Source organism: Poeciliopsis prolifica, unplaced genomic scaffold (genome assembly GCF_027474105.1).
Source record: "Poeciliopsis prolifica strain line A6 unplaced genomic scaffold, Auburn_PproV2 SCAFFOLD013, whole genome shotgun sequence".
NCBI lineage: Eukaryota > Metazoa > Chordata > Actinopteri > Cyprinodontiformes > Poeciliidae > Poeciliopsis > Poeciliopsis prolifica.
The window spans coordinates 7,986,309-8,001,732 of record NW_026562388.1 but is presented as its reverse complement, the minus strand read 5'-3'; the positions used below and the strand labels follow the sequence as shown (position 1 = coordinate 8,001,732).

The 15,424-nt window shown below is 41.1% G+C and overlaps 1 protein-coding gene across 2 annotated transcripts in view; it reads right to left on the bottom strand.

Annotated features, from left to right (window-relative positions):
- The window catches only part of runx3 (RUNX family transcription factor 3), a 53,177-nt gene extending 39,568 nt beyond the window's left edge, over positions 1-13,609 (bottom strand). The window contains exons 1-2 of one of the 2 annotated variants that reach the window (XM_055038249.1): positions 13,417-13,609; positions 13,024-13,114 (exon numbers count right to left, since the gene is read on the bottom strand). In XM_055038249.1, coding sequence (XP_054894224.1) covers positions 13,024-13,081 — 58 coding nt within the window. In that variant the 5' untranslated portion in view covers positions 13,082-13,114; positions 13,417-13,609. Of the gene's footprint in view, positions 1-2,553; positions 2,827-13,023; positions 13,115-13,416 lie in introns of those variants that run through there. The other variant, XM_055038248.1, reaches the window with a different exon arrangement.
- Between the last annotated feature and the right edge of the window lie 1,815 nt (positions 13,610-15,424).

The following is a 15,424-nucleotide window of genomic DNA, read 5'->3' as shown; positions in this document are numbered from 1 at the left end:
GACATCAGCGTACGGTATTCATAATGCTAATGATGATGGACAAAGGTTTCATGAATGCACCCTATGCTGCTTTTCTTCATGGTACTGAAGGACAGATTGCATTTCTTCTTGCTTTATTTACCCCTGAAAGTCAGTATAAGTTTTAAATCTAAATGAGACCCATAAATACGTCAACTCCCCCATTTTTTTCAGTTGTGGTTTTTGGTGTGAGCTATAATCATTTCTCATCTTTCTTTGTCTCTGGGTCTCTGTCTGTTTGTGTGTATCGACACACATCCACACACAAATGCAGTGTTTCTCCTTTTCTGGCGAGGGCTTCTGATGCAAGGACGGCAATCTGTAATCTGTAGTAATTGTATGTTGCAGAAAAACATTTTTCCGCTGTGGTAATCGCTGCAATATGTGCAGTTGCCTTGCCAAAGTGACAGCACCACCACCCCCTACAGACAAACACATAAGCCATCGTGACTTTGCCAAAAGAGTTTGCTGAGTGCACCTAAAGATGGCTCAGAGACAGACAAAAACTGAAAGACTGGGAAACACAAACACTTACAATGGAAGGAAAAAGCATCAGCACCCCTGAAGCCTCATAATATTTTTGCTGCATTACAACCACAAAATTCAAAGTTGTTTATTGAGATTTATATATAACTGAGAACCACTATGTGGTGAATAATTATGAACTTGAAGACTTAAAAAAAATATTCTCACTAGAAATGTAACTGCTCCGTGTAATCCTCAGAGATTTGTTGATAACATTAGTGAACAAACAGCATCATGAAGACCATTAAACACTACAGGTCCTCAGGTTTGGAGAAGCTTAAAGGCTCTTTCATGTTTCATCCGAAACAAGCATCGACCTGCAGTTACGTGGTTGCAGGTTGCTCAGATTCACACTCATCTTTCACACATGGCACAGACAACCTGGGAACACACCTCCCGCTTCAATATGCGTTATGCCACTAAAGTATATGTAAACGAAACTGTCGCAAAAAGAGAGCCACACTTTTCTGCAGACGGCTTCCTGCGTGGACATTTGCAGTTTCCAGGATATAGAGTAACATTACACCAAAACGTTGAACCCCTCACATAATTCCTATTCAATAGATCATCACAACTATTTCAAATCCATAACAACATGGCTGTCAACCTACAATGACAGAAGGTGCAAAGAAACCATTCACCAGAGAAGCGCCTCTGGGGGATCTGCTGATTCTCAACTCAGGTGTAAAAATCTGTTGTCAATCACCAATGTGGGCTTTATGAGTAAGTATCAAGAATGCAGCAATTTAAGGAGAAAAAAAATGAAAGTATGATTTGGGACACAGTAAATGCTGAATGAAGGTGTTCTGGTCAGATGAGGTAAAAATTCAACTTTTTGGCCTACATGCAAAACAATTTGTGTGAAGGAAAACAATCTCCGCACATTTTCCTATGACGCATAGTGATTGCTGCATCACAGTGGGTGGAAGTTTTTGTCTTCCCAGGAGCAGGAAAACTTGTCAGAGTTCATAAAAACATAAATTTTAACTAAATTCATGGCTGTACCAGAATAAAACCTGGAAAAATAAGGGTGTGTTTATGGTTCAGTCAAAGTTCTTAATTTGTCAATAACTGAAAACATATATTCAGACTTTGACCATTCAATCTGGAAGAGATTGAGTTATTTTGTAAAAGAATGGGCATAGATTTCAGTTTATAGATGTGCAAAGCTTGTATAATTATGCATTAGTTTGTGTTGGTCCGTCCTCTGAAATCTACATGAAACACATTGAGGTTTACTGTTTGTAAGAGGGATCAAATGTGAAAAAGTTCAATGGGTATGAATACTTTTGCACACATTGTATATGCAGCACCTGTGGGACTGTCTGAATGCATTCACCTTCTGCCAAAGATTTACAGTTCCTGTCAGTGACAGTTTAACTGCCACGCGCTGGTGCCAGAGCCCAGCTGCCACACACAGATCAGTATTTTAAATCTTTCACAGAAGCCACATCAATTCACTCCTCTTCTGCTCCTTAACTGCTAGTGCAAACTGCAAGCAGGTGATGTTCCCAAATCCTCTCATAATGAAGTTATCCTGGAAAATTGGGTGTAATTTCGGAGTTCCTCTTGCTTATTTGAAGTCTCGGCCACATTAAATGTAGGGGATGTAGTGACGGTCTGTGGCTCAACCATTGATGCATATTTATCAAACCATCGTCTGCCATTTCATCACTCTCACACCAGCAACTGCTCAGTTCTGTTGTACTGTGGCGCTGCGCTATGAGGTGACCGACGTGCTGAGAGTCTGAGCATGAACTATGTTGTGTGTGATAAAGACGACGCCGTGCTTCACATCTCACCACCTCAGCAAGTAACCTCTCTGCCATTGCATCGAAGCAGTGAAATCATTACCTAGTGCGTCATCGGCCTTTTGCACAGCAGTCCCCCAAAAATATGTCAGCCCAGTTTGTAACCGCACACACCTACTAAAAGGACAAGTAATGCTCGGAGACATTTATAGATACACAGCACAGACACCAAGATTGCAACCAGACTGTGTGTGCAAACCTTTTCCTCTCTGGGCTGCTACCCTGGCTGCTGAAGCCATCCAACCTCCCTGCAGTTGAACTTCCCTGTGTCTGCAATGGAGTCTCTGTGTCAGATCAAACAGCTCCCTCTGACGTGGAGAGGAGACAGATCGCGGAGCTGGAAGCCATTCAGTCTGACAGCTCGAACACGTTTGAATGGCAACACAGCCTGTGTCTACTCTTCCCTCGCTCGAGATCCCACACAAATATAGTAGCGCCACCGGAGAGAGGGAAGAGGGGGTGAGGAGAGCTGGGGAGCAGCAGCAGCAGGAGGAGGAGGGGCATAGCAGTCTGTCAACTCGGAAAATAAGTTGTGAGGCTTCCCTCTCACACAAAGGCAAAGCCCCACAGCACAGACCTCTCTCAAAATGAAATCGCATGTGAGCCGAATATTAGGAAGTGCGCATGGCTTCCAGCAACCACTGGGCCCTTATAGCCAAGCCTGTAAACCACATTTTCACCAGCAGACAATGGCTCTTTGTGCATATTGTGTGGCTGTCCCCCCCTTGATCGAAGCCCTACACATTTGAAAAGTTTGATTGAAACCGATGAGGAAGAAGTGTCAGTTTTAAAATGTTAAATTATCAGGGACCATGTCAGTAGGGGTGAACAGGATGGTCTGCCCTTATTTAGCACCACTGCAGGGGAGAACTTTGATGTGGCTGCTCGTGGAATGCTGTTGTTCATTCCTCTCTGCAACAAAAGCCACATGTTTTTACTTTTTCAGACTAGTTGCTGTTACTTTGAACTGTGAAGGAACATGGTCAGGTCTGGAACGCATGATGTGAAGAGCGGCGACTGCATTGTATGTTCAAATGGCTTTAAAAGTGTTTTTCACCAAGAAACAGCAGACTAGAGCTTGATTTATCATCTGGTTTTGTCTTATCTGTAAATTTTATTGGGAATACAAGTCATTATAATCAATCTGTTCAACTTATAGCATCCATATCTGCTAGCTCGGCCTTGTAGTACACTACTGTTACATCCATGTACTGCTTTTTCTTCTTAATCTAGATAAGATGTTTATAAAATTGTTTTGTTTAGTTCAGAATTAACACAAGGAATGCCATAGTTTTTGAGTACGTCCTAAGTACCTCTATGCTTGGTGGCTTTTGAAGTACTTTGCAAAATTTTTTAGTGGGTATTTGTTTCATCTCCAGGCACTTTCTTCAATCATACTTTTTCCTTACCCTAAATTTTCTATTGACGTACGCATCCAGCACTGTCTTTTGCATAAGACTTTTTGTGGCTTACCCTAATTGCAGAGGTGTCAGTGTCTTTCTGCTGGAAAGCTGTCAGTTCAGACGTCTTTCTCGTGACTGCGTTGGCCATGCCAGCAGTACTTGCCTGATGGTAACTTAATAGAATTTTTTAAGAAATAGGATTTTAGGTTTTCATCAATAATAATGGAATAAAAGCTTAAAATATGTAACTGCATGTCTATATAAAGCAAAAGTTTTACGTTTTGAACTGAAACAGATTCTTGAAACAGATTGACTTTTCAAAGATGTACAGACTGAGATGCTCCATTTTTCTTTTTCTCAAAGAAATTCATGAGACAAATATTTAATCTGAGATTCATTTTAATTTACTGAATTTGTTAAAAATATATCTAAATGCATGCAGTGATTTTAAATTCACCTTCAAAGTCAATATTTGTATTTTTGCGATGTATTCACATTTTTGAAGCTGAATATTTTGTAGTGTCAAAATAACCAGTGCGTCTGATGGAAGCTGGGCAAACTGCTTTCTTCTTTTTTGTTCCTATATGATACCTCTGCTCCCATGAATTCAAGCATAGCCATCTAAAAACACACCACACCACGACATGTATTGGTTTTTGACTTTTCGACTACTTTTATGTTCTTTCAACTTGTTCCATTGCTGCTCAGGCGTTCTTTCAGTGGGGTCGGTTCTGTCAGGTTCTGTCACAGTCATTCCTGAGCAAACAGACTTCAGAAACCTCATTCAGAAGGTCACTCTTCCAGAGCTCCTTCTGACTCACTGCAGACTTTGACCAGATTGGAGCAGGAACCCGGTGTCGGTTTCCTGACAACTGTCCATGCCACTTTCCTCTGCAGACGTGAGACAACTCTTGGAAAGTATTCGACGGGCCCTCTGGGCTTCTCATCGCGAGGAAGCAGGGGTGTGGTGGCTCAAGTGGCTGCAAGTCAAGGAGCTCTGGAAATCCCTCAGACACATAATATTGCCATACCTTATTCAAGTACTGTTTGATCATTTGATGATTATAAAACTCATTAAAAGAATTAAAAGGCATCGGTGTAGCTGTGGCAGAAGAGAGTCACAGCTGGGCTTGATTCCCACTTCAAGATTAAGCTAAACCAGTTGGAAGCCTTTGCGTCCCCTTGGATTTGTTTTAATCCTGAAAACCACCTGCGGGTCCAGAGTCACTGAATGCTTCCTCTCATCATCTTTACAGCTAATGAGCAGTGGCGTTGCCTCTGTACGAGGAGCAAAGCAGCCACGTGGAGAGCACATATCAATGCAGGATTTTCCTCTTTTGACTCAGAGCCTGAGGCGTCCATTGAGGCTCAGACTTTAATCCCCTGATTGCTGTGTTTAGGCCCGGCACGTCGCCGCTCCACGTCAAGGCGGCCACAGCTAACGACGAGCTAATGACACAACGATGACAAGCAGCGTTTGTAAACCCAATCAGTAGCTCTGTGTATGGCTGCCTGGTGATTAGGTTAATCAAACCTCATGTACGGCATGAATGAACGGCCCACTGTCTGCCTCTTACGTCATCACGATGATTAAAGGGGAAAAGCTGCGTTCAAGTCAATGTGACACAAACTTTCTGCCAGGTTGGCTGTGTTAGCAGAACTAGTTGTCTTTCTAATGTTTTTATCAAATTCCAGAAAATAAGAGAACTGGATGTTCCTTGGCTAATAAAAGCGTTTATGTGCTTCAGTTCTGAAGAGAGGGAGTCCAGCAAGATTTTAAAAGACAGCAAAGCTTTGAAATGCTCATTTCAGTGCACAGATTTTAGCTGATCATTAGAGACGCTGCTGTTCAGTCACCCAGTGAGTAATTCTACTGGAGTAAGCCATTGGGAGGCCATATGTTAACCTGGACCAGCTATTAAGATGAACTCAGATGGCACTTAGAGCTGAAAGAAACGTCATTCTCGTCATGATGACATGCACTTCTCCTCTCTGACTCAGCATTAGCAAGGCTCCAACGCCTGTCTGTGTGCATGTGCCCCATATGCGGCAATTAAATTATGTTCATATGCCGTAAAACGTCTTGCATTCAAAATGATAGTAGTATGCGTTAAGAGGTGAATAAAACTCAACATTTTTATAATAGCTTTTATTTCCATGCACACAAATTTCCAAGGAACACTGCACGTCCTATTCCCAAGAAAAATTGGTTAAGTTTGTTAGCACTCTATAAAAGAGGCAGCTCAAAAAACCAAAAGAGTTTGAATTTTTTATATCTATATAAACTCAAATATTCTTTCATAATGAGATAGAAAAAAAATGCAGTGAAACACACACATTTTTTTGTGTGTAACATCTGCTTGGGGTTTGTACAACCATGTTTGATTATTAGATTAAGGTCCTTGGATTGAGCTGGCCAGTCCATAAAGTTAACCGAGGTGCTGCTGGAGTACTGGGGCGGTTGGGGTTGTCGTGTTATTGAAATAACCAAAACATGACAACAGGATTTCCTCTTCATCACAAAACAACATAACCTCCTAAATGTTTTTGATGCATTTAAACTGATCCAGGATCCCAGTTTGTTGTAAATTGCCACAACAACAGATCATGAGAAATAGCCCCACACGTAATCCCAAGTTATATTTGCAAATTTAAACTTAAGTCATCTTAAGTTTAAAACTAAATCCAAGTTGGAGTCATGGCGGCACCAATTTATAAGTTTATAACATCTTCTAAGTTAACCAAAATGTTTCTTCTGACTATTAAATATTAGTGGAACAGTCCAGCCAGACTCTTATGAATTATAGGGATTTTTTGTTTACTAATAATACAATTATAACATTTAAGTTTAGAACATGACATCAGACTAACAAAAATACATTTTAATGAATAAATGTGGGCTTATTCAAATTAATGCAGCTGAATGAAAAATAACTTTAGTTTCTCAAATCTGCCAGGGTATGAATAATATCCAGACATCTAATTTCTACCAAAACCGGCGTGTGATCTGGTAAGTGATGTCAGTCGGCTGTGTTTTTTTTTATTTTATTTTTTTTATAACACAACTGTACATCTGTGCTTGTGACTGCTGCGTCCGTGAGAAAAGCAGACGGAGTGACCTCGCTGTAGACAGATGATACAGAAGGAGCGCAGGGGCCACTTCTGCTTAGGGGGAATCCCTGGGATGGTGTTTCCTACTGAGCCGATACAGAAGTGAGGCACTGTGCAGAAAATACGAGTCCTCTGAAGTTTACTTCAGGGCAAAAAATAACAAACCTGCGATCAGTCTGCAAACTGATCGCAGTTTGTGTCGTACATCTTGTGTTGTACGACACAAAATAAATGAGACAGCATTTAAACAGGAAGTAGATTTGAATTAAAGTGGCTAAATTAAAACAGTTTAATATTCAAAGGGCTGTATGGGACTTCCTGTAGTGGTGCATTTAAGATGCTGCATCTGGCCACAAAACATACTTTGACACGTAGCCCTATATATTAAGGCTAACCGTCATTTTCGCTCTTCAGTTTCTGCTTGTGCTGGAAAATGTTGATCACATGCATCAAACAGGGCTGATTTTCCACCTGTTTGGATCAGCAAACTCAGCAAACTGAAAGCAATACAAAGCTGTCTTTCAGCTGTAACTTCAACACTTTCCACCACCTCAGACTAACTCTGCGATTTTCTTTCAGACGTAACATAAATGAGAATGATCAAATTTGCCAAAAAGAAAGGAACAATTAGGTGGCCCATTACTGACGCAGTTAGGAGCTCTTTGTTCCCCCTGATGAGTAGTTGAACTGAGAACTGAAATCCCGTTTTTGCAATGCTAGCTCCGCAAGAAAAAATAATAATTTAAAAAAATTGATTCTTTGCAGTGAAAATTATGTTTGAAGAGACAGGAGAACGCCACCCCTACCCAAAAAAACAAAACAAAAACATGTTTTATTGGAGTGTCAACAATGTATGTAAACAAGTTGAGGAAAAAATTCTGGGAAAATGCAGAATCAGAGAACATCTTGTATCCTGCAGAGCCTCGCATCCTATCATTATCTGCATTTTTCCTCCTCCGTAATTAGGTTCTTTCTTTATTGCTTATGGGAAGAAGGATTGGCTATAAGGATGTTTTGAGCATGATTAAAGTTAGTCATAATGAAGTGAAGATTCACTGCGAAAGGATGTGAAAAACATGATTTTTAAAATTCTTTGATGGTGTCTTCAGAGCTCAGCTCAATTTTCACACATGATAAATTCCCACTATCCTTGTCTACAGTCAGACATAAATGATGTTGCTGTCTGCTATGTTTCAGAACATGTGGGATCTCCATAAGTTGAAGTCAATTTCTGTGCTGAGGACCAGGCCCATGCCTGCCCATTAAAGTAATTTGTGGGTTAGGATGCAGCTGTAATGTAAAAAACTAAAGTGCAAAGCAGTCGAGGTCGCTCTTGGTCATGTTTTGATTTTCCACCTTCTTGCAGCAGCAGAATTCATGTTAACAATGCAGGGAGGGGTCTAAACAAAACTTTTCTTTCTTCTTCTGAGTCACCCCCCGAAAAAACAAAGCAAACCTGTGATGAACCTTTAAATTGTTTGACTTATCATCTCTGCTGGAAATTGCCAGCGTATTGAATTTGGTTGCAACATAATTTTAGGTCGATGCATAAATTATCTCACAGTGATGCTTGTGTTTTTGCTACGGCCCTGGCTTTACCACTTTATAGGCCCGGAGACCGTCCTGTGGTTTAGGGCGTAGGTTTGAAACAAAATGAAAAAAAAAAAAAATTAGGAAATCAAGATAGTGGCTTCACTTGAAATTAGTCATCTTTGATGGAAACCAAATGTACTTAAGTTAGTTTTTGGTATAAAACCCAATCGGGTAATGTGCGAAGCTCAGGCACAAATATTTTTTGCAATGTTTTTTTTTTTAAATTTTTTTTAATCTCATTTAGCTATACAGTGTCTTGTAAAATTATTCATACTTCATTAAGGTTTTTGTTTAAGGAAGACATCAGTCCCAGGTTTTATGCTAGGATTTTCTTACACTTAGCTTGCTTTTGCATCTGATAGTCCAGTAGACTTGGTTTGATTAGGAACCGAAATCACAACATTTGTTAGATTTTCAGCTGTTTTGCTTTCACACTCCATCATGTCAAACTAACCAAACACTTTGAAAAACATGTTCTCCCAACATCCCAATCGTCTGTGGTGGCGCTATGCCGAGATCTACTGAAGGAAACATAATGAAACTTCCTTCTGCACAAATGTATATAAAAATGGAGTGGCGTCAGACTTTAGAGGTGGTAAGATTTCACTTTTTGTCATTGGTGAAAGACCACATGCTATTTTCCTCTAGAGTGTTACTCGCATTGCATATTGGTTTTGGTTGTATTTACCCAGAATGCCTTGTGCTGTTGTTCACTTCCTGCTTTTGGAGTGGTCTGTCAGAGTCTCATTGTAGTTTCACACCTCCCCAAACCAACTTTCTATGCAAACTTACTACAGTTTGATCAAAGCAGACTGAAGAGGACTGGTGTGAATGCACCTATGAATCTATCAGGCCTCACATCAACTCTGAGGAAGAAAACCTCATAATACTTCCACCACTGTTTTTCCCAATGGAAACAATGTGGGCAGACTCCAAGATTTGATGCTTATATATTTAATACTTTGACTTAAAACGTGAATAAAATGTGTGAATGTTTGTGGAGATAGTTCAAGGGGTGTGAATACTTTTGCATTTGCCTTTTCCTCCAAAAGAAAATTTCCTGAAACTTAAAGAAGCAGGTCCAGATTATTTTTTCACCATTCTATGCTTTTCTGAAGAAAAATAAGTTATTTTTGTTTATTAATGTGGACTTCCAGTCCAATGTGACCACACCAGGTGAGCGCTTAATAAGTCTTCACCCCAGATGATGTGCCCGACATTAGCTTCACATTGCAGCTCCACTGTACATCGCAGCAGGTTTATCCCCCCCAACATCTCCACTAAGGTGTGCGCTTGTTGAAATAAGCAACTCAACCTTTCAGAGCAAGTCTTTTCATCAAAAGAAACCGTATGAAGCCAATTCATTCTATCAGATCGGCAGCAGAAAAATTTGGGCAGTGTGATCGCTCGCCGACCACCAGAAAATTATATTTAGAACAACACTCTAACCTTGACCAGCACAGGATGGAGCTCGACGCTTTGAGCCAAAATCAGGGGGGATCGGGCCAGGCTTTGGGATCAGTCGACCACATAATCAGTACACCCCTCTACCTCGAAGCCATCACACTTACAAACCCCTAAAAGTGTTTCCTATAAAGTTGTGTTGACAGGAGGTGGAAGCAGCGAGACGGACTGGAAAGTAAATAAGTACCCAGAAATACGTTTACAGCCCTAATCAAGTCCAGAACCTTCTTTCTGTCCCATATGCCTTCAGAGTTTTATAAATACATATTATATTCTGCTAAATTGGAGACAGGGTTTCGCTTCTCTGTGGTCGTCATGAGTTTTCTATTATTTGCTTTCGCTTTAAAATATTGAAACTCTTTATATCTGGTTACAGCTTTCAGCCTGCTACGCCAGTCTTTTCATATTCGGGCCGCTTACTCAGCAGGGCTTTGAATGGACTCCAATCAGGCATGTTAATTCAACAGAAAAGAACAAAATCTTCTCCATATGACTTGGTAATAAATTCAGCAGAAGCAAGGCATGTGATCTCGCAAATTTTAAGGCATCTCTTTTGATGGAGCTACTGTGCAGGGACCTTTTTTTTTATTATTATTTAAGTAAGTCGCTTAAATAAACCGTTTGAATCTTTTATCTCTGGTGAGAGAGATTCTCTCTGGTTAGGATGATATGCTGCCTTCTCTGCATTTGTGGAGCAAAATCTTTAAAAATAACCTCCCTGCTACTGTGCTGAGGATTTCTCTCACTGAAATTCTCACTTCCATTCATTCAGCACAATAAGCCAAACACATAAAAATCCTTCTACTCTAATAAACTCGAGACCTTTTTTTAGTCTGCCACAAAAGGAAGCTGGCTCCAGAGCGCGTACCATGAATAAAAACAGCCTGCAGGGGGAACACAGCGGCCCTTCCAAGCAGATGGAAATGAGGTGACAGAAACCGAGCCAAGGATATGACCCTCCACAGAGGCCCAATCTCTGCTGCTAACAAACCAGGTTTTCCACCTGATGTAAATACTCCCAAACTTAACCACAACTATAAATGTTACGACTCATTTTTCTTTCTATGGAGCCTGCGTCTTTATTTATTTAATTTCTTTCCAGAAACGTTGCTCTGCTTGAATTGTGAGAGGGTTAGCAGGTGTAGCCTCATTGTGGTTGTTATCAGTGAAGTGCAGCAGCTCCATGAGTCTGCATCAGATTAACACCTCTGTGAGGCACAAGTATGTATGTCTCCTTCTGTTTATCGCAACGCACTGTCAGACTTTTAACTTTTTCTTGCGCTCAACAGAGTTAAACAGCACGAGAAAAGCACTGTCTGTTCCCTTGTGTGTATGCATGTGTGTGTTGTGTATTTTTATTTGTGTGTAGATGTGTGTGTCTCCCTGAGCTTTCAGCAGAGGACTGAGGTTTCTGAGGTGAAGCGTCCTCTAGCTTCTCACGCGAAGTGCATCTGATGTTGCACATCACACACTTAGATGTGTGCACTGTGAAACAGGTTGTGATATATAAAAGAATTACCAAAATAACACTGGAACAGTGATCGTTGTTTTTGTGCTGATAAAATTGATGCTTAATTTTTCTTTTTAGATTATTTTTTTCTTTCTTCTTTTTTTGGGGCGGCTTTTTTGAAATTTGAAAGATACCGCTACATGAATACAGAAAAGATCAAGATGATTTTCAGAGTCTGTATTTGCACACATGAATTTGATGTTGTTCTTGGTTTGTGCTTCCTGACTTCTGAAGAGCTGAAAACAACGTTTCCATGAGCTTGATTTTTTTTTTCTAATGCTGCTTCTATCCGCTTCAGTTTGAACCTAAAAAGGTCTAATTCCTTTGCATGTGTGACGCACCATTCTGAGTTGTTTTGCTTGTGTGTGGTAGCCCCAATTTAAATGCTCTCAGACTGAAGTGGATGATTTAACATCTTTTTGGCCTTTTTGAGTTCAGTTTCAGTCCCCTGGCTGCATGGATTTTAAAATAAAATTTCACATTCGCTATTGATTTTGGTTGCTGTTTGGCTCTTGTTTCCCTTTTTGACCCGCTGTCTCCAATCCTGCCTCACATCTCGAAATCAAAATCAGATCCCCGCGAACAAAAGCATGATAGACAGCGCCCACGAAACCTGACATTGGTGGTGCGCTGATCTGATGAAGAAGGGCACAGATCCAGCAGTTATAAAGGAGTAGAGGACGGGTGGTAGAAGGGGGGTGACTTGGAGCCGTGTCATGAGGAAACTCTAAATGCCTTCAGAAGCTACGAGAACTGTGGAATATCATCTGCTGTCACTGAGAGGATATCAGAGAGATATTCTCACGTGAGGCACAGATGGGGAGTCTGACTGCGTGTAAGTGTGAGGCTCCGGAGATTTTTAAGATAAACTCTGCAAACAATTATGAAGTGGTAGTGCTTCTCCTGTGGCTGTCTCTAATTAACACTGCTACAAGGCCTTAATTGGGAAAGGAGCTTTTTTTTCATCCTCCGCTGTCTTTCTGTGGCTGAAAGTGACTGAAGCCTCCAGCATAGATTAACAACTGAAGTGTCAACAATGCCCAGCATTTGTTTTTCTTGACATTTGGCACAGCCTGGCCATCTTTCCCCTCTTCTTCTCAATGCTGTTTGCGAGCAAAAGCTGTCTGATTGCAAATGCCATGGTAACAAATGGTTTCTTCATTAAAGACAGCCAAGTGCACTCACCTCACCGCAAAGACCAAAAGTACCTCCTGGAAGTAAGGCACTAATATGTTTTTCTTTTTCTTTCCTTTCCCTACTTGCTCTTTCATTGCATTGCCGTGTTCCAGTAAAGCAGTCAGTCACATGGAGCCTCTGAGATCGTATTCTCGCAGAGAGTTTCACTTGATAATGAATGTCTGTGGTGAGAATCCCATTATGGAGCTACTCGATCAAGCCTACAGAAAACACAGAAGCTGAGAGGCCTTTATGGAACCGTATCAGTCAAGTGCAAACCAGATCCTCTTTTTTTTTGTATAATCTGTCTCAGCACATTAGAGGAGTATGAGAAATAAAAGAACAAGGACATGGATCAACTGTCTAAACAAGTAGAGCGTGGGTTAGAAGTGAGGGTGGGCTAGGGGCTCACCTCTAAGTAGGCTGCTGCTGTAGTTGGAGAAGGAGTCAAAGATGCTGTTGGATGCCATGACAGGAGGACAGTGTCTCCTGTCTCCACCAACCTTTGGAAAGAGAGGACAAAAGCCGAATTAAAACACAGAGTGAAACAGACGAGCACGGGAAGGAAGGCGAGCCTGAGAGGGCAAGAACTCCTGGAGCTCTGTTTGCAACCAAGAATCTTTGGGTTTTCTGACTACCACAGGAATCCCAAGCCACAAGCTTGCAGAGAGAGCAGCAGCATGTGCAAGTAGCAGCACCAGAACGTGTTTGAGCGAGAAATGCAAGAGAAAGAAGCGGCACTGAATCTGAATGGCACTGGCGGTGCCGGAGTTCTCAGGTGTCCAGGTGTGGGAGGTGGACTCACCAGGGCTGGAGATGAGAGAAGGCGGGGGCCCACGTAACAGAGCCCGGCTTGGTGGTCTGTCACTCAGCAGGCCGACACTCCGAGGTTAACCCGCTTGTCTGACAGCGTGGTCTGCCACTTTTCTTTCTCTTCCTCGGCGGCGGTGGCCTGACTGGAGCTTCAGTGCTAGTAAAATGCTACAAGCCACAGTCTCTCTGCATCCTCCTCGCCATCCTCCACACAGAGAGACAGACACACTCCCCTCCGTGAGTGGTGGAGCCCACGTCACATGTCACATGAGGTCACAGGGCCTCTCCCTCCCAACTTCTCCCTCCCTTCTTCTTCTTCTTCTCCTGCTGTCTTTTAGCTTTTTTTCAGTTTTTTTTAAATTTTTTTTTTATTTTCTGTTTCGTCCTGTACTTTCCACGCTTCGCAGACTTCCAGTACTTACTCTCACTTTTCGTTGGTCATCCGAAGTTTTGGAAACATTTTATTTTCCTTTGAGCTTAAACCACACCGGGGCCTTCGCCGCTGTTGAACGTCCAAGGCTCTAAAGTAATTGTAGATGAACCAGTGAAGCAATAAAATGTTATAAGCTCAACACAGCAGAGATGAGAGGCATGACATTGAAAGAAGCAGCTTTCTGAGACTTATCTGAACTACTCTGAACTTGTTGCTGTTGACAGTGTACGCATGTCCTGTGCTAGTTTTATGTTTGTCTGACTCACTGCACATCTGTGTTAGTAAGAACCGGTGGTTTTGGGCCCGCAAAACCTCCACCCTCACTTACCACTTGATAGTATCATAATCTTAGTCTCATCAGAAGCAGCTCTGCCTGTGCCTGGGTCTTTCCCCCTTTCTCTGAACAGTTACCTTCCAATTTTCTCTTTTTCATTTGTTTATAGCTATTTTGCCTTGATTGACTCTTATATGTCAGCATAAACCCAGTTAATGCAAAGTTCACATGGATTTGTTTTAAAAAAAGTAAGTGCCTTTTTTTTTAAACTTCCTTTTGCAAGTATTTGTGGCCTCCTGCTGTAGCGTCTCGCACCGAATGAAAGTACAAAGTGAGTTAACCTGATTGTGGTTTCCACACTTTTCATTTTCCAAAATAGAATTTAAGAATGGAAAAGTGCTTCACTGAGGATTTGATCTGCCAGCCTGTCTGCAGCTGAGATACAAACATCATCATTACTTCTTTTACAATCATTATTATTCTCATGCCAGTGACGACCAAAGTTTCCCAAGATGCACTGGAAAAAAAGTCAACTTAAATCAACCAAATTATGTGAGATGCATTTCAGGGTGTAGAGACTGGGGATGGTTGGGAGCAGACGGCTCCACTGTCTCTGTTAATAGTTTAAATGCGCAATTAAAATATTGTGGTGAGCAGGGGGCTCACCCTAGACAGAGATTGGGGAAGTTTCGTTTTGCAACTTCATGCAGAATTTCTCCCTGAACACATTTTGTCTGAGTTCATGTGGCAATTATCATTAGCTCATCCGTTCAGTTGCAGCTTTGCTAATTTAGCAAGAAGGTAACGTAAAAGCAAATGAAACTCCTAATCTAATGAAAAGAGACGGAACAATCCAACCAAACAGGCATCACTCTGGGAATGATCCCTTTGGAAATATTTTGTTGGACAATGTTGTGATAAATGAACACAAATAATTGCATAACTCTGACACAGAAAGAAAATAGTGTACTGATTTTTTTAAAATAATTTTTTATTACAAGGAATCTGTGATACGTTATGTGTTTATATTAAGAAGAACCGACTTTTGCTTACAGTCGAAGGTTAATTTCATGTACTTACCTCACATATCTCTTTGCATTCACCATGACTGGATTCATTATTTGCACCTGCTGAAAAAAAGCATCTAAGTTTAGGGTTATGATTTTCATTGCAAATTCCATGTAAAACAAAATGTTTGAAGTCTTATCTGACCAGAGCGTTTTTACCAGAGGTTTGCTTCTCCTAAACCCTCCATAAAACATTAAATTATGTCATTTGTTGGATTTTTTTTCT